Below are 18,626 nucleotides of genomic sequence, written 5' to 3' on the forward strand. Positions count from 1 at the left end.
CATTTTTGCTCCAAACTTATTTTTAATTGAGTTTTCTCCTGATGCTTAAAATTAGTGTCTCAATTTTTATGATTAAAAAATGTCTAGCTGGGTGTGGTGGCGCGTACCTGTAATCCCAGTGACTCAGGAGGCTCAGGCAGGAGGATCACAAGCTCAAAATCAGCCTTGGCAACTTAGTGAGACCCTGTCTCAAAAATATATTTTTAAAAAAATGGCTAGGGATGTGGCTCAATAACTGGTACCAAAAAAAAAAAAAAAAATCTAGGTCTCTTCTGTAGAAAATTTATACAATGGAGATATTTAAGTTATATGTTAACATCTACCTCCACTATGTATTTTAATGTATTTCAATTGGAAAAAATAAAATGTTCATGCCTCTTTGGATAGGAAGGAAACACAAAGGATGGAATAGATAAGGTAAGTTAAATGTTAACATTAACCAGTATTTTTGTAGCTAAAAAATGAAGATGAGATACTTTTAAACTTCTCTGATTACCTGTCTAGGAGAAAAGTTACTTTGGGATGAGTGTAGTTGAATTTTAAAACCAAGAACAAAGGTTTCTATCTCACCCTTCTCAAGATGAATTCATGCAGGCACACACAGTTCCCCAGACAAATCTGTAGAGTAATAAAGAAAACTGTCCTTGAAAAATGGAGGTGAAAACCTGGGTTGCTATGTGTGTTCACTTACACATATAAACATACTGCATGTTTAAGATTTTAAAATGAGAATATTAACATAGAAAAAGTATGTCTACAGTTCTCTCTTAGATCATACTAAGAAGTTCTAGTAAAAGTTTAAAGTTCATATCCATTGAACACAGGTTGATTATTAACCTCAGACAAGAACAGACACTCTCTCTATGTATATTTATGTATATAATATTTGTTATATTTATATTTTAAGAATACTGAAAATGTGACACTTATCTTCGAAACTCCAGGTGTAGTTTACAGATCTTCAGACCAGCATCACCCTGGAGCTTGTCAGTAGTTCAGCCATGTCCCATACCCACTGACACAGAATATGCATTTTAACAACACTCTCAGGTGATTTGCATATCCTTTAAATATTGAACATTGGAAGCCCTAGGCAACATGACCATTATTTTTTTCTGCATTTTTTTCTAGGAAATAAATTTGTCTGCTAATTAAAACCATGATGTACAAAACTATTAGTTTAATAATGCTTCAATTTTGAACCATATTTAAAGATTCTAACCAGATACCAAAACTATTCAATAGTCATTAAAATTTTCAAAGGGGCCAAAAAAGCAATCTGTTCCTTTATTATAGTGGGCATACAATCAAGGTGAAAATGTAAACATTATTCAAAATAACACCATAAATGCCACTTGTTTAATATATATTTATAATCTGAAATGGTAAGTCATCCTCAATTCACATGATATATACAAGACCATGAAATAAAGATAATTAGTATTTTCGTAAAGGTTTAAGCACTTCTTTAAAAAATGTAAGAAATCTCCAAGATACTTTTATTGGCACTAAATATCTCTGCTCTTCATCTGCTCTTTTAAATTTCTTATTTCAATCCTGCTTTAAATCCTGGGGGAATCTAAGACTATTCATGCATGACAAGTTAATTGAGGAATTCTCCCCTCCCAAACTGATCTTTGATTTAGGCTTCCAGGGAGGAAGGGGCTCTGCCTCCCCTCATTACGTCTGCCCAGGAACCAGGAAAAAACAAACTTTACCATAAAGAAACAAACTTGAGCTGGGTGTAACTCAGTAGTACAGCACTTGCTTATTATGTATAAGATCCTGGGTTCAATTCCCAGCACAAAAAAAGGAAAAAGGAACTTGATTGATAAAAAGAAATAAAGAGCTAAGGTGTAAAAAGAAACATAACTTTGGCTAACCACACCTAGGTAATTAGCCTCAACTAAGGATTCTGATAAGTTTAAGTAACTTGTTCTGGCTTCAAAGACAACTGTACTGAAAATAATGTAAGTTCCTTGTAAACTAGAAATAGTAACTACATGAAATAAAAGATTGCCTGCTACCTCAGAGCTGTTGGAAATCTGACATTTTTCCATATGTATTTGGTCCTGTTGCAAGATAATGTTACTGAACATATGAATGCATACACACACATAAAACATGTACATATACATTGACATATGTGCACATTTCTTAACGATTAACCTCATAAAAACAAAGAAACCTTGTAGAAAACCACCTACACATCCCCAAATCTTCATAATTTAAACAGTACGGACACATTAGAGTTGAACTGAAAAACCCCTTAACTGAAATCTGTTATTTTAAAAACGGGTCAAAAGCAGTCATGGGGCTAGTATTTATAAGACCATTACACTGAGCACGGTACAAACAGACCTCCTTTACTTACAGCCACATTGGCTATCATTTCACATGTCATTTTAAACAGGAAACTTTATTTCCTAATTGTAGTACCAAATTTTTGTAACAATAACATGTTAAAAAGTAGTTTTTCCTCTGCCCTGACAACCAGCATCGTGCAAAGAGCAAGACTTAGGCTTTAGTGACTTCCAATTCTGGATGTACCCTGTGGCTTTGTGGACTTAGCACATTTTGTACCCTCTCCTCCCAGTCTTAGTTTTCTGACCTGCCAGAGTGTGTTTATGTGACTACAGCTAAAGAGCAGATAAAATTTGAAGCAGGGGGCTTAGAAAGCAATATGTTGTCAATAGCAGTTCATATTGTTATCCTTATAATTCTTACTATTGAAATATGCAAATGGGAGCCACAATTCCTACAGAGGCATCATTTATTGCTTTAAACCTCTTTATCAATATTCCCCACTCCATATCAAAACACTTACCTTTGTCACTTCCTCAAAGAGAGATGCTCTTAAATTTTAAGTGATTAAACATGAACAGACTCATCATACTCAATCTACCAAGTCTATCCAGTGTTCAAATATATTTTAAAGGCATCAATTTGATTAGGTTGATCATACAGTGAGATGTATTGAAAATCCTTTCTCACTTCTTAAATATTTCAGTCCCTCTCCCACTTCCCTAAGTAACCTCAGGGAGGAGACACAGATTCAAGTAGAGGATTCAGTCACACTTGCGCTACATTAGAAGAGGCTTTGGAGAGATGGCATCAGCATGGAGGCTGCCAGAATGGTCCTGAGACCACTGTGGGAGTAATATTTGGAACAAACCAATGCAGTTAAATTACTACAAACAACTCCTCCCCCCAAGGGCCCTGAAATACTGATCTTGCTGCCATGGGAATGTTAATGAGATGTCCAGAAATTTCTCTGACTGTGTAACTTCATTACAAATAGAGGAACGGTAACTGTGTCTTCATCTTTCTGCATTAACAGAAACAACATGCAGACTCAATGACTTTAAAGTATGTTTAAAGTCAAATTTTTCTGTGCAATTTCCCAAGGCAATCTTTGCTTTCTGAAACCAGGCAATACAATTTTTATTGCATTTAGGTATGTGTGTGTATCTATGTGTGAAAAGAAGGAAAATTCAAATTTAACTTTTCATGAACAACCAAGGGATTATTCTACTTGTGAACTCACAGGATGTAGCAGATACATACCACAGTCATGTATGTATGTTATGCATTCACAAACTTAATCATTAAAATAGGAGACCACCTGTTTCAAATGTATTCTTTGCTACAGACAATATAAATAAGAAAAACTTGGTCTGTACTATTCAATTCTATTTATCTCAATCAAGAATAACCACTAATATGTTCTTAGAGATAGGAAAGGTGATATTTGCATAACTCATGAGAGTTTCACATTAATTTATTTTTCAGAACATATTAAATTAAATTTAATCTACTTTCAATAGTTATCATTAATATTTTTGTTTTGTTTCCTGAAAACTATCAGGCCTTATGAAACTACAATAGTGGGTCTAATCAATTCTATTTCATATACAATTTATTTTAGAAAGGATGTATTGAAAAACTGTACTTAAAAATGACTCAATTCTATATTCACATGGCAACATTTGAAACTAGTGGTCTAACTAACACAGGAAACCATGCAGAAGGAGTTGCAGCATTTGTAGAAATTGCAAAGTAATTCTTACTAACAATAATTGCTCAAAGGAAAGAAAGAATGAATCAGAATGAGTTCATGATTTCAGTGTTGGTAACTCATTACTGAGTTTATGTTAAGAGAAACAGATCCCTTCCAAGCATAATTATGTAAATAATTTTTGTTGGCTTTGAAAAGATCATATTCTGTAAGATACATGCAACATTGAAAGTCTACTTTCATTTTTTAAAAAAGAAAGTTCAGAAAAAGTAATTCCTTCTCCATTTTCCTTAGTAACTCAGATTTATTTTAAAGTCCAGGTAAAAACTCTGGAACTTGTTTACTTAAATTAACATCATGGCCATGTCATATCCCTTCCTTTCCCACATACCACCATATAAAACAAAAATCACACCCCCAAATAGAATACAAAACAAAATCCTTACTCCCAAACACAAAAGTAATGCTGAGCAGAGAAGTCAACAATTTTTTTGAAAAGCTGACAACACTGGTAACATCATTTTCAATCAGTCACTTAACTCATTTAAACGATGCCATTGCTTCACCAATGCTAAGTGCTTCTGCAGCTTGACAGAGAATCCAATGCAGAGAATTGAAGGGAGCACATCAACCATTGGGTGGGCAGTGGAAGTGCTTGGTATAGGCAGTGTCCTTCTAGGTGGAAGGCTGCTTGCTACACATCACTAGGCGACCGTGCCCTCTGGGACAGGCTGGGCGGGATGCAGCCACAGCAGATGAGGCAGAGGGCTTTCTGGATCTCTTGGTTTCTGAAAGCATATATAACAGGGTTGATGATGGAATTGTAGGTGGCAGGCAGGAGAGTGGCGTAGGTGTAGATGGAGGGATAGGTGTAATCAGCTATCAAGGAATAGAGGGTGAAAGGCATCCAGCAAGCAGCAAAGGTCCCAAGGATGATAGCCAGGGTGGAGACCCCTTTCCGGGTGGTCACATAGTGCGATGTGGCCAGGAAGTGGTGTTGCAGGGCTATCTGATGGGCGTGCCTCATCACAATCTTACAGATCTGAATGTAGAGTTGAAGCATCAGTGCAAACATAAAAAGGAAAGAGACGGAAAGAATGGCAGCGTTGTTCTTGGTGAGAGGTCTGACCACGCTGCAAGTGGACTCGTCCCTCAGGCAGTTCCAGCCCATGACAGGCAGTAGCCCCAGGCAGATGGAGGTCCCCCAGAGCATGACCAGCATGACATAGGTAAACGTGACCGTCCTCTCCGAATGGTACGTCAGAGCGTAATACAGCGAGAGGTAGCGGTCAACAGTAATAGCCAGCAAGCTGCAGACAGAGGCGGAGAAGGAGGCGACAATGAGTCCGATGGTGACCAGCTTGGTGGCTTCTGACTGAAGCAAGTAGGCAAAAACAAAATTGATGATGAGTCCAATGCCAGCCAGCAGGTCTGCAAGAGCCAGGCTGCCTATCAGCAGGAACATAGGTGCTCGCAGGCTAGGGTTGTGGAAGATGATAAGGACCACAATGGCATTTTCACAGGAGATGAGGGTTCCTGAGGTACACAAGACAATGTCCCAGGGGTTGACTACCAGCTCAGGCTCTGACTCTACAACAGGAACCTGGGAGGAGACAGCAGCTGAGACGTTCTCGGTGGCACCGGCATCTAAATAATCCCGAGGCAGCCCGCTTAAATTGACCTTCAGGTCTTCATTCATTTTAACCCCTGTCCTCTTCAACGAAAAGACAGGCTTTTTAATGTTTAGGTATAGCACGGTGACAGTCCAAGATCATGCAAAACACACACACAAACAGAAAGCCAGCCCCGACTCAGATACCAGTGTCAAATGCCACAAGCTTTGGGAACTGTACACTGGTGAAATAAAACAAAAGCCAAAGTCTCCGTGGATTAAACCCCACAACAAAAATGCCGTTTGGCATTGGGGAAAACACGGGGCAGGACTCCAAAACACGAGCGTGAGCGATGTGGGCACACACAGACTCGCAGCGATCTGTTCGCCAAAGCGCTGGGATTGCACATTTGAGAATCACATCTTGCATGCTGAAAACGAACAACTGTTTCACATCTGGGCAGCTGCTGAAAACACCACGCGGCAGCCGCAAGTCGCGAGTCGGGGACCGCCATCCTCGATGGAATATTTAAATGGCCTCGAACTCCCACCTTCCAAAATCATCCCTCGCGCGCGTGCACACCCTCAAACACACACCCCACCAGAACAAAGAGGGGGTCCCAGACTTCCCGCCCTGTGCACGGGGCAGTCGGGGAAGATCACAAAAGGCAGGTGTATGCAATGGAGGTGCAGAGACAGACAGACAGACGGATGCCCATGCATTGCTGCCGCTCCCCTGGCGGCGGGGACGCGCGGCAGACGCGAGGGTGACAGACAGGGCACGGGTACGGACGGCCCGCGGGGGCAGGGGTCACCGAGGGGGGGTCACCTTGGCACGCGCGGATCGAGGGGTCTCCTCTGGTGCTTCCAAAGAGCGCGGGCTACTCGTGTGGCATGTCGGCGCTGGTGCCCGCGGCGGCGAGAGGCGGTGGCCCCGCTCCAGAGTGGGCCAGCAGGGCGCGGGGCTCGCGCTCCGCAGCAGGTGAGTTGCACCGTAGCAGGTGAGCGGCGGGCTTGGCTCTCGAGCCCAGCTCTACCCACAACGCCCGCCTTGTCGCACGCTCTCCGCGCGCGCGCGCCTCCGCCCCCGCCTCGCGCGCGCCCGCCCGCGGGAGCCCCGAGAGGCAGCGCGCGCCCCCATAGGTCTGGGCTGCCGCGGGGGCGCGGGCAGTGGAGGGCTGCCCGGGGCGGAGGGCGAAGGGAGACCACAGCCTGAGAAATGCTCAGTCACCCTGTCCCGCCTGCTGCGCCCTGCACCCCACCCCAGCTGGCAGCTCAGGGCCAGCACCCTGGCGGGACAGGGGAGCGCTTCTTGAGAACCCCGTGACCTATTTCGTTCCTGTGGTTTCCCTGGAGAGCCCTACTCTCCAGAGGCCAGACTTTTCAGTTCCTATTCTTAAACTGGTACATTTATGACCGAAAGAATTGCTTAGGGTGATATTGTATTCGGGATCAGCACAAGGTGCAGAGTGGCCGGGTTAGGGAGGCCGATCCTTAAAAGAGCAAGATTCTCAGGGAGCTGTTTTAGAATTGTCCACACTGCAAAGGGGCCCTTTTCCTTAGATGTATTCTCAACCTCGTTCGTTATTATTGTTCCCAAGGAACATATGCTTAACTGGATATATGCTGCGGCTATGTGGATCATCATTATTATCTCAGAATTGCTCTTATTAAGTGCTCCTTGAGCTGTGCTTTCTAAAGGAAATCATTTACAAAAACTCATTTTTTTGCAGAAGCTTCCTGTGGATGCTGGCCAAAACTCGATTCATTTAGGTGCTGCAGTAGCACTGTTAATTTATTATTTTCACTTTACCACATCAATCAATTCTAAGATTAAGGACCTCATAGTAGCTGTCTGCTTTCAAGAGTCCACATCCCCTCTGGATTTAAAAAAAAAAAAAAAAGCATCTCATAGCTCTTAAATTTAAACATTGTCTCCCAGCTTAAAGATGGGAGAAAGAAAAGGCACACTATTCTGTGTGAACAGAGACGATGTGCAGGTCCTGGGATCCTAGAAGTCCTTCCTACAGGGGTACCATCCCAGGAGTCATCTGCCTGCCTTCCCCTCCTGCTCACTGTCGTTTCTACTGCAGTCCAGCAGACTCGGAGTCTCCTTAACTCTCTTCTCCCTTCTCTTTCCTTCTCTCATCAATCAGTTTCTGACTCCAATGTTGTCCCAGCTTGCATGGCAGTCTATCTGCTTCCCCAGTTGCAGTTTTCCTCATTCCTCACTTCCTCTACCCAGTCAATTCTCTTTCCCAGCCCCAGCAACACACTACTCCAGGTGTGTGGTTCCTCAACTTGACACACCTGTTCCAGCCATCTAAGACCACTCACTTTCTTCAAAATAGTTTGAACTTTCCATCTAGACAAATCTGCTTTGGATTATTCAGACTTTGTTTTGTTTGTTTTATGGTTTGTCTTGTCACCTCTCTCCTCTTTCTGGGTCTTCTGTTCCCTAAGACAGCACTTCTCAAACTTTCTTTTGCATACAAAGCACCTGGTTTACAAACCAGTAATTCAGAGGTGGAATGAGATTCTGCATTTGCAACACTCTTTTGCAGGGATACTAATGCTGTTGGTCCTTGGATCACATCCAGAAGCTAAGTTCTACGGAGTGTTGAGTCACTTGTACATGGTAGCTAGACATCAGCCGTCTCTTCATCCAAAGAGCTGTGCTAAAAGCTGGGTGTACAAATGCAGGTTAGAAATGGTCTCTGTGCTCACAGGCATGAATGGTCTGGTACACACATGCACACACACACACACACACACACACACACGTACACACAATCTACAATAATGCCAGGCAGCATATGGTATAATGAAGGGATATATAACTTCCTCTCAATTTCCTTGTGATAAATAAATCAATTTTAGAGTAAAGCAACAAAAAATGAACAACTATTTAACATATGCATGGTAGTTTCAGCAGAATGTGGCTCCACTAACTTGCTAAAATTTTAGAAGCCTCACTCATGTCGGTTGTAGAGTTCAGGGAAAGCGAATACCTAGGGCCAGGTAGACCCTCATAGTCAATAACACTGAGGTGGGTCCTGACCTCACAGAGATTTCAGGAGTGGAATTTACTCTTTAATGTGTTTTGGAAATAAGATAACAGAAGTGAGAACTGGGCAAGAAAAAAAGGTCTTGAGGTAGATGGCAGAGGTGTGTGGAATTTTGCAGTAAAACCTGGTGAGAGTTAAAGGAAGGAATTGTGAAACATATACCTGTGTCACATGGCAGAGCCCAGGAACTGGCAGCAAAGAGCAGTGAGGATGCCCAGCTCCTCCAGGTGGCCAGCATCAGCCGTATTGACTGTTCTGTGGCCTTAGCCCTTCCCCTCAAATGATTACTTATAACTTTACTGTATCCTGATTCCATGTTTATTGGCGTGTTTGTTAAATATTTTGTGGCCAAGGAGCAAAAATCCAATTCCAACTACTTAAGAAAAAAAAAGGCATTTTGTTGTCTGGCATAGCTGAGAAAGATCTAGAGCATCTCATGAGGAGAAAGGAGAGACTACAAGAAACAGGTGCCCCGCACCTGGCCGTCAGTTCCTCCCTGATGTATTTCGGCTTGTTTTTGTGTCTCTATGTCTGCAGGCCTCTTGCTTTCCTATTTCAGATAGATTTCCTCCATGAATCCATGAAAAGTGGCTCTAGGCAGCCCCAGGCTTGCATCTGGGACCATCTTCCTTACTTGCAGAGTGGGATTCAAGGGAGAGAACCCTGGCATGAACTAGGCTATGTGCCCAGCTACCAGCCAACCACTGTAGCTAAAGAGATGACTAGACCAGTTGGCCAGGCTTGGGTAGCGTACAGAGGCCTGTGATGGAAATCTGTTACAGTTTGACTCTTGAATATTCCTCAAAGGTCCAGGTATTAAAGGTTTGTTTCCTAGGGTGGTGCTCTTGGGAGGTGGTGGGAACTTTAGAAGGTGGGTCCTAGTGGGATGTCCTTAGGTCCTTGTGGAACAGTGTGCTCTTGAAGGGAGTTGTGGGACTCCAGACCCTTCCCTGTTCCCTTTGCTCCCTGGATCATGATGTAAGCAGTTTAGCTACACCACATGCTTCCGCCAAGATGTGCTCCTTTGTCTCAGGCCCAAAGCAGTGGGACCAAAACATCCTGGACTGGAACCTCCAAAACTCTGAGCCAAAATAAATCTTTTCTCTTTTGAGTTAATTATCTCAGATATTTTGTTATAGTGATGAAAAGCTGTCACAATACCCCATCTGAACTTCACCAAATGAGCATTTTTTTCCAGAGAAAAAGTGAGTTGGGATACCAGGTAGGCAAAATCCAGGGTGTCCTCTACAACCTGGAATCAGCTGGGAAGATCCAGAAGTTTTGCACAGCCTTCAGTAATGAGAGCCATAAAGGAGCTGTCTGTGTAGCTGTCTTCTCAATTTAGTCACTGCCCATTGCAGGACACTGTAGCAGATGCCCTCAGTATGTGATGTTTGTTGCCTTTTCATCAATTTTGTTCACTTATTTGGTAATTTCAGCAAGAGGTTGTAAACCTTCCCATATGGTGTGGGAAGGTTTCATGACCTATACTAACAGTTCTTGTTTTGTGTGATAAAGGTTCTGTCTGTCTTAATCATAAATAGCATCTTTGCCATCCTAAAACTGGAGACCATATCCTAAAACTGCAGGTCCTCCTCATCACTGAATTTGTAAATTGTGAAGGCATCCCAGATTGTTGGTGGGAGCAAGAAATAAACAGAACCAGTGTGGTACAATATATGCTATCTATGCTGAAATTTTGCTAGTCAGCTTCTTTCTTGCTTGTGTTAATGATTACTAGTCATTTTCCATAGTTTGATTAATTGCTGCACTCTTTGAACAAGGTTTGCTCATGCTTTAGTCTGTATCCAAGGGTATAGATCACACCTGGCAATAAAACATGATCTCCAATTGAAGTTTAATTTTATTTACTTCTTTATCATATAGTAAATTTATAAATGACTTATAGAAAAGTGCATATTTTGCAAATGTACAGTAGGATGAAGATATACCAGAGGAATATATACATGTAACCACTTCTTGGGAAATAGATTGTTCCTAGAATCACAGCTTCTGGGACAGAAGTTCCCTGTGTTCCTCCTTTGCAAGCAAAGCAATAAACCTTTCTTTTCCTTTTTCTCAAAACCATGTCCTCATTATTGGATTGGCATCATGGACAAGCACTGAGCTTTCAGCAACGAATTTGGCACTCCACATGAGACCCAAGAGCATCCCCCACTCCAGCTTTCTTGGGCAGGCTTGGCTGACCAAGGAACCCCACTTCCATGCTAAGAATGTAAGATCCTGGCAAACTTGCTGAGAGCCAACTTCAGGAGAGTTAGGAGACAGTGAGTTTGCCTTGGGTTGAACCAGAGTAAGACCTGGTGAGTAAAAGAGGGACTGAAGGACTGTCCCAGCAGCAGCTGAACCTCCTTTTGCTTCAGGGAACTCCTGCCTGAACAGTACAGGTTGCTCCATCATTGTCCACTCTGAGAAACAGGAAACCGAACTCAATAAAGTCATGACACCCTTGGCCATTTGATAAGTCCCCACAATGTGCATACTGAGACACTTGATTCCACACATCTGGTTCCTCTTGGGAACATCTGGCCCCTCTTTGTGGGGATATTTGTGGCACAGTGGTGTAGGAGTCATGATTAAGCCAGACTTGGGAGTCTAGCAATATTTACTTCTTTCTGATCTGTTCTAGGTTCTCATCTGTTTGTTGGCCTTGGGTTTGGGAATTCCCACTGGTTGTCTGACCATGTTTGTGCTTTTTTGTTGTTGTTGTTTGGTTTTGTTTTTTGTATCTGTTACTGCCCCTTTTAATACATGACCAATACTGCATTGATCCTATAGGTAATCTCTTGGGAAAGATCTTGGCTGGTCAATTTAAAGGTTCCTGTCTTTCAGCCCTGGTTATGGTGATCCTCTTTCGTGTGTGTGTGTGTGTGTGTGTGTGTGTGTGTGTGTGTGTGTGTTTTGGTATGTTACTGGTCATTGAGGACAGGACCAGGCTGCCTTGATCTTACCGATAGTCTCTTGAGCAGAGAGATCTTGGCTGAATGGGCCACATGTAAGTGTAAGCCTGTCTAAGAGAAAGATGGTTTGCTCTAACACAATCTTGCCTTTGTATGGTTTTTCTGTATTATTACACAATCTCGACATTGAAGTTGGTCTGTCATGGGTAAAGAGATTCTGTGTGTACAGGCATTTATGCAGTTGAATGATAAGGGGTCTGAACCATCAGGAACTAACTTGAAGGTGACAAAAGGCACTTCCTCTGTGTAAAATGATAGCAGGACCCCAGAAGAAAGGGGTAAAAAGATTTTAATCTTTTAAACCCAGTACTGGCACTCCCAGCACGATTTCTCAGCCTGACCCCAGGCAGTCGCAGATCATGTCACCGGAGACACTAACTCTCAACTGGAAAAAAAAAAAAAAAAAAAAAACAGAAAAGTTGCCTAAGCTGTAGAAAAATGATCAAAGAGAACCTGGCCTCTGCTCTGCCTTCCAGCCCCTTTTGCCCATGGAGGGTGGAGGCTTCTGGCCACAAAGGATATGGCAGTAGGTTCCAGTACTGTCAGTTTATGACCTGGGGACAAGAATAGTCTCCCCTTTAAAGATCTGACAGGACACTCCATTTGGCCAGGAGATATCCATCACTGGGGGAAAAGAAGTTCTTGCTATAATAGTATCCCATCAAACTAGATGCATGGGGAGACTGGCAAAATAAACAACGGCTCCCAGAAAAGAAAAAGACAAAAACTAAGGCCAACCTGTGTTTTGTAGGCAGTCTCTGCAAAGGGATCTTCCAGGAAGCCCAAAGAAAAGAATGGAAAGGGACTCAATATGCCTAGTCTTATAAAAGGCCCCAAAGGAGCCTCTGAGTACAATTGACAGTAGGGAACTCACTTAAAGTTGATGGCATCATGATAATGATAAGGCAGACAGGGAAAGCTCAAAGGTATCCTGTGCTCCAACCCTTGAATGTCACCTGTGAGAGAAAAGATTAAGATACAGTTTTTGTGGATGCCAAATTGTCTGATTCCTGTCCTATGATGAAATTTGTTGTTTAAATTACATGCACAGATAACGTTTATAAGGATTGTTTCAGAATATGAATTTAAGAAAGGCTCTGAAAGTACAAAACACAAAAGAAAGTTATAAGTATGAAAATATTTTAGGATATAAAATTAGAAGGTTAGAAAAATGTTTCTGGATAAGAACGCATTTTGTCTAATAAAGTAATACTCTTGTGCTAAAGTCCAAGATGAAAGAGGACAAAACTAAGGATGTAAAGATGTTATGAATGTTTATGTAAGTTACAGAATTTTTGCAAAGATACATCTCAAAAAGTTTGTGTTTGTGATTAAATTGGCTATAAATAACACATTTAAAGTTATTTGACCTTTAATGTATGAAACAAAGTCTAAAACATTGATCTGCTCTTATATATCAAGATAATTTCAATAATACAAACAACAATAAATGTTGGTGAGGATGTGGGGAAAAAGTACACTCATACATTGCTGGTGGGAATGCAAATAGGAGCAACCATTATGGAAAGCAGTATGGAAATTCCTCAGAAAACTTGGAATGGAACCACCAATTGATCCAGATATCCCACTTCTCAGTTTATACCCAAAGGACTTAAAATCAGCATATTACAGAGATGCAGCCACATCAGTGTTTATAGCAGCTCAATTCAAAATAGCTAAACTATGGAACCAACCTAGGTACCCATCAACAGATGAATGGATAAAAATATGTGGTACATATACGATGGAATTTTACTCAGTCTTACAAAAGAATGAAATTATAGCATTTGCTGGTAAGTGAATGGAGCTGGAGAGTATCATGCAAAGTGAAATAAGCCAATCTCCAAAAAACAAAAGCTGAATGTTTTCTCTGATATTCGGATGCTAATTCACAATGGGTTGGGGGGCAAGGGAAGAATAGAGTTACTTTAGATTAGGCAGAGGGGATTGAAGGGAGGGGAAGGGATATAGGAAAGGAAAGGATAGTAGAATGAATCAAACATTATTACCCTGTGTACATATATAATTTTATGACCAGTGGGATTCTACATCATGTATAATCGGAAGAATGGCAAATTATACTCCATTATATATAATGTGTCAAAGTGCATTCTACTGTCATGTGTAACTAATTATAAGACAAATTAAAGAATTTGTAAAAAAAAAAAAAAAGATAATTTTCTTGTATCTGTTAGGTTTTATTACTTGGGGAAACTAAGACTTAAAGGAATTAGGGTTTCTACTTGTTTTAAAGTCTTAAATGATCACCTTGTAACTGATAAGTAAACAACTGTTATTTAGGTTATAACAATATAGTTGACATGCTAAATATATCTGACTAGATTATGTGTATGCATCTGAGAACTGTATCTGTCTAAGCCTTGTCTAAGTGTTATGAAAAGTTTGTAAAATGAAAGTTTATGTAAGTTTATCAGCAAGATAACAAGTAAATACTCCCTTTTTACATTGTATCTGACATCGAAGAGCCACACTGTTATTTGAAGATCTGTCTTACATCTGTGGCATTGACTCAGTCAATTTCTGATCATTAACACTGTTTCCTAAAGTATAAGAGATTTAAGACCATCCTTTGATTTTTACTAACCTGTGCAGAACTGTGATTGCTGTTTATCATATACTGTGGATTCTAAATTGTACTTTAAAAGTTAAAATAAACTCTGATATTGTGGAAGGACAAAAAAAAAGTTAAACTTAGCTAAGTGTAAAACTTAGAGGAGCCCTTTGCCAAGTTTGTGATCTCCAAACTAAAATTATCTGTAGCAGTAGTCTTGGATTTCTATAGAAATAACAAATTTCATTCATATTTATTCAAGTCATATGATGTTTTATAGCTATATAAAGTAACCCATTGTCAATAAACTATATAAACAATTTTGTGTTACTCTTCCCGCTGAAATTGGAATTTAAATGTATTTTTGGAAGGTAATAAGGACAGCCTGATCTGTTTTAAGGTGACATTGTAAAACATGGAAACCACTTTTTCGACAAAAAGAAAGTTAAAAGCTCTTCTAGCCTTTGTTTGATTCATGTTTTATACATGATGTTGTATTGTGCTGTCTGTTAAGAGCCCCACCTTACCTGAGATAAGACCCTTCCTCCCACGTTACTCCTTGTTAGAATGACTCCAAAATAAGCTAGACCTGAACTCATTTAGAGTTGTGTTCAAATGATCAAATTTTGTTGTTAAGATTACTGTCATCTCAAAATAAAAAGGAGATATGATATATAACTTAGTAAAGATTTAGGACTATAAAAATAATTTTTCTCGGTTCACAGCTATTACACAGGTTGAATTTTTTTTTGTTCTGTTAATTTCATTTTGTATTCTTCCTTGTAAACTTTATAACTGTTCCCTGTTAGTGTTTTGCAGAGGTACTGCTTCTAATAAAACAACTTCAGTTAATTTGAGATAATAAGCCATCATCTATAGAACAGATAGTATGTTATGTTCACTTCCATTACTAATAATGGCCCCAATTAAAGGAAAGGGGTAACTATTGAATTATAGATATTGAAGTTATAACCTGTTACTCCCACTTTAAAATTGGTAAAACTGGCCTGTTGGGTGTTTAAAACCAAAAACTTGTAAACCAAAGTTAAGGAAATAAAAGGGTCAAGGAAAGAGCAGCCAACATTTTGGCCTTTGCCTCCTAAAGTCAGCCTGGACCCAAAGAATGATGGGACCCCTCTTGGGCCAGTGAGTCACCCAATCTATCAATCAGGGAGATCGAGAGGACCCTAGAGAACAGGAAACCAACTAGTGCACATTTTGCAAAGAGGAGGGTCATTGGAAAGGGAAATGTCTCTGTTTCTTCCAAGAGGAGCCATGGATGGTCAACCATATCCTGAGCCATCCTGGAAGATGGCACTGCTGGTAGAGGAAAGCTAAAGGAGTCAAGAAGCTTCACACATGTCCCCAAGAGTGATCCCTGAAGAATCTCAGTTGACTCTCAAGAGTAGATAGGAACAAGGTCAGGTTGATCAATTTGGTCCTAAACACCTGACAGGAGAGTATAGCCTAAGCACAGTCCTATGTAGACATTTAAAAGGAAAAACAATGTGTGTTTTTTTTTAAATGTAACTTAAGATGTACACTTATGTCAGTTCTACTTAAAGTAAGTAAAGCTAGAGGTTATAGAGGAAGGTTTCTTGTGTGGCAGTGCCTAATATGATGATTATAAAGGACTCTAGAGTCACAAGTTTGTCCTGAGTTAATTTGTGCCAGATCTCTTAGACCTACAAATAGATTTCCTAACCTCCTACATTGATAAACTTGACCTGTTTCCCACTAATATGATTATGAGTTACTGTCTTCATGGTTTTCAGAGACTGGCTGAAATAGTAATAGCTTTTGTACTATTTGTTTACAAAAAAGTAATGCTTTGCTATCTTGTTTATTGTTGTCCTGGAAAGATCTCTGTCCTATGTATGCATTGTCCAGTCACTTGTCATCTGCCGCTGTGGACCTCTGAATTGCTCTGATGCTGAGTACCCTTAACTGTCCCCTCCCCACCTGATAGAGAACAAGGTTTACTCCCCAGAACTTTGCCCTCTTTCAGCAGGAAGCAGCTTGGAGATATCACCACCCATTTTTCCATAGAAATGGAATGTTTGAAATGTAACAGTGGTCCACTTTATGCTTTGAGTACAGTCCTTGCTTTTATGCTACTGTGATTTATTTTTTAAATGGACATGCTTCTTTCTCTTCCTCTTTCCTTGTTCCTCCCTAATCTCTCCCCCTCCCCAATCTCAGGGGAAACAGGTTTATCTTTCTTTCCCATCCTAGGCAGATTTATCTGTCCTTGAGCACAAACCCACCTTAGGAATGAAGTAATCCAGACTTTGGGAATGGTACCAGAAGATCTCAGAAATGATTCTCCCAAATTAACAAGTGAATTACAACTCCATTGGAGAGCATGGAGAACATGCAGAATGTAGCATTTCAGTCACCTCTTTAAAATCCCCATGTTCCTGATAAGGGGCATGATCACAGCCTCTGGGACAAGCAATAAACCTTCTTTTTCCTTTTTCTCACAAAACAATGAATCAAAAACAAAAAACATTCCTAGCAGCCCAAAGCCTTCCTCTTGTCCCCTCTAGTTATTATCCCTGGAAAGGCAGTCACTATTCTGAATTCTAACCTGATAGATTAGTTTTGCCTGTTTAGGGACTTTATATAAATGGAATTGGGCAGTTTTCATACTTTTGTGTCTGGCTTCTTTCACTCCACATTATGTCTGTGAGATGTATTCATCTGTTGTATGAAGCAGTAGCTTATTCCTTTTCTTATTTCTGTTTCTGCATAGAATTCTATTATATGAAGTTTGTCTTTGTGCTGCTATAATTAAATACCTTGGACTAGGTAATTTGTAAGCACCATAAATGTATTGCTCACAGTGCTGGATGTTGGGAAGTCCAAGATCAAGACACCGGAAGATCCAGTGTCTGACAAGGGCCCATTGCTCATCAATTGTGCCTTCTTCTGTACAGGTGCTAATCCCGTTCATGGAGATAGAGCACTCATGACCTAGTCACCTCCCACAGCCCCACCTCTAATACTAACTTAGTGAGGATTAAGTTTCAACATGTGAATTTTCAGAGACATAAACATTCACCATAGTAAATATTCTACAGAGTTTGTTTGTTTGTTTTTGGTTTTGTTTTGTTTTGTTTTAATCCATCTCTTGTTGATTGACAGTTGTAATCTGGTTTTGGCTATTATGGATAAAAACCATGATGAAAATTCTGATATATGTCATGGGATGCACATATATAAGTATTTCTATTAAATATATTTCTAAATTGCAGAATAGATGGATCAAAAGGATAATTTAATAGTGAATTCTCTGTTTAAACAAAACCTAGTTTCTATTTAAGGAAAGCAAGGGTCTGTGGAAATCACAACATATCTCTACTCTTCCCTCTAAACTTTCCATTTTAATAGAAAAATAATGTATTTCATGGAATATGAAAGAGAGAGAGAAGGGATATAAACATCACATAAAGATGATATTCAGCCTGACTCTAAGACAGGAGAGATCCATTGTCAGCACTGACTTTGCTTCATTTCTATCTATATTTTTCCATTTTAAAATTATAATTCTTAGAAAATAAACATCTTTTTCTGACTATAAAGTAATACATATTTATTACAGAGAAAGTGGAGCCTACAACAAAATTAAAAAGTAAAATTTCTTATATGCTCAAAGAGAAAGGAAATTTTGCTACACTATATATGTGTGTGCACGTGTGCATGTGTGCATGCTCATGTATGTGTGTTTGGTGCTGGGGATGGAATTCAAGCCTCATATGTGCTAAGCATGTGCTCTCCAGCTGATACATACCCCAAGCCCTGATAATTTTTAATGAATTTATTTGAGAATTTGATGGGGTGGCAGTATCTTCAGATGCTACTTTTGGAAATGTTTTATTCACATGATTGCATGGAGCAATAGTTTCTGATTTATTTGGGCCTTGAGCTGCTCCCTACTCCAACATGGATGCTTCAAGATGCAGTGAGAAGGGACAGTTCTGATCGCCCTTAGGTGAATATGCACCTGACTCTCCTCCCTGCACCTCCCACTCTGCCTTTTCTTCCAGTTCCTTCAACTGTCCTTGGCCCTTGTGGTCAGCTGGACAATGGCCTCCAAATATATCTATACCCAAAATCCAGTACCTTGACTGTTATCTTATATGGCAAATGAACTATGCAGAAGTGATAAAATCTCTTGCATTGGGAGAGCATCCTGGAGTACCCAGGCAGATCCTAAATATAATCACAAAGGCCCCTAAAAGAGGGAGACGGGAGGATTCAAGCCAGTGGGAGGAGACGGAGGACCCAAAACAGAAGGAGAAAGACAAGATTTGAAGATGTTCTGCTGTTGGCTTTGAAGACGGAGGAAGGGTCCCAACAGTCAAAGGACATA

General features: G+C 40.4%; 1 protein-coding gene across 1 annotated transcript; it reads right to left on the reverse strand.

Moving 5' to 3' along the window:
• Positions 1-1,005: 1,005 nt before the first annotated feature.
• Positions 1,006-6,768, reverse strand: Gpr12 (G protein-coupled receptor 12). The gene is made up of 2 exons (XM_047553404.1): positions 6,460-6,768; positions 1,006-5,732 (listed from the first exon to the last, which is right to left on the reverse strand). The coding sequence occupies exon 2, from the start codon at positions 5,715-5,717 to the stop codon at positions 4,713-4,715; it is 1,005 nt and encodes a 334-aa protein (XP_047409360.1). The 5' UTR covers positions 5,718-5,732; positions 6,460-6,768; the 3' UTR covers positions 1,006-4,712.
• Between the last annotated feature and the right edge of the window lie 11,858 nt (positions 6,769-18,626).

This window comes from Sciurus carolinensis, chromosome 5 (genome assembly GCF_902686445.1).
Source record: "Sciurus carolinensis chromosome 5, mSciCar1.2, whole genome shotgun sequence".
NCBI lineage: Eukaryota > Metazoa > Chordata > Mammalia > Rodentia > Sciuridae > Sciurus > Sciurus carolinensis.

Excerpts from the sequence above, each read along its gene's own strand:
- Gpr12 (XM_047553404.1), bottom strand. The coding sequence starts at position 5,717 with ATGAATGAAGACCTGAAGGTCAATTTAAGCGGGCTGCCTCGGGATTAT.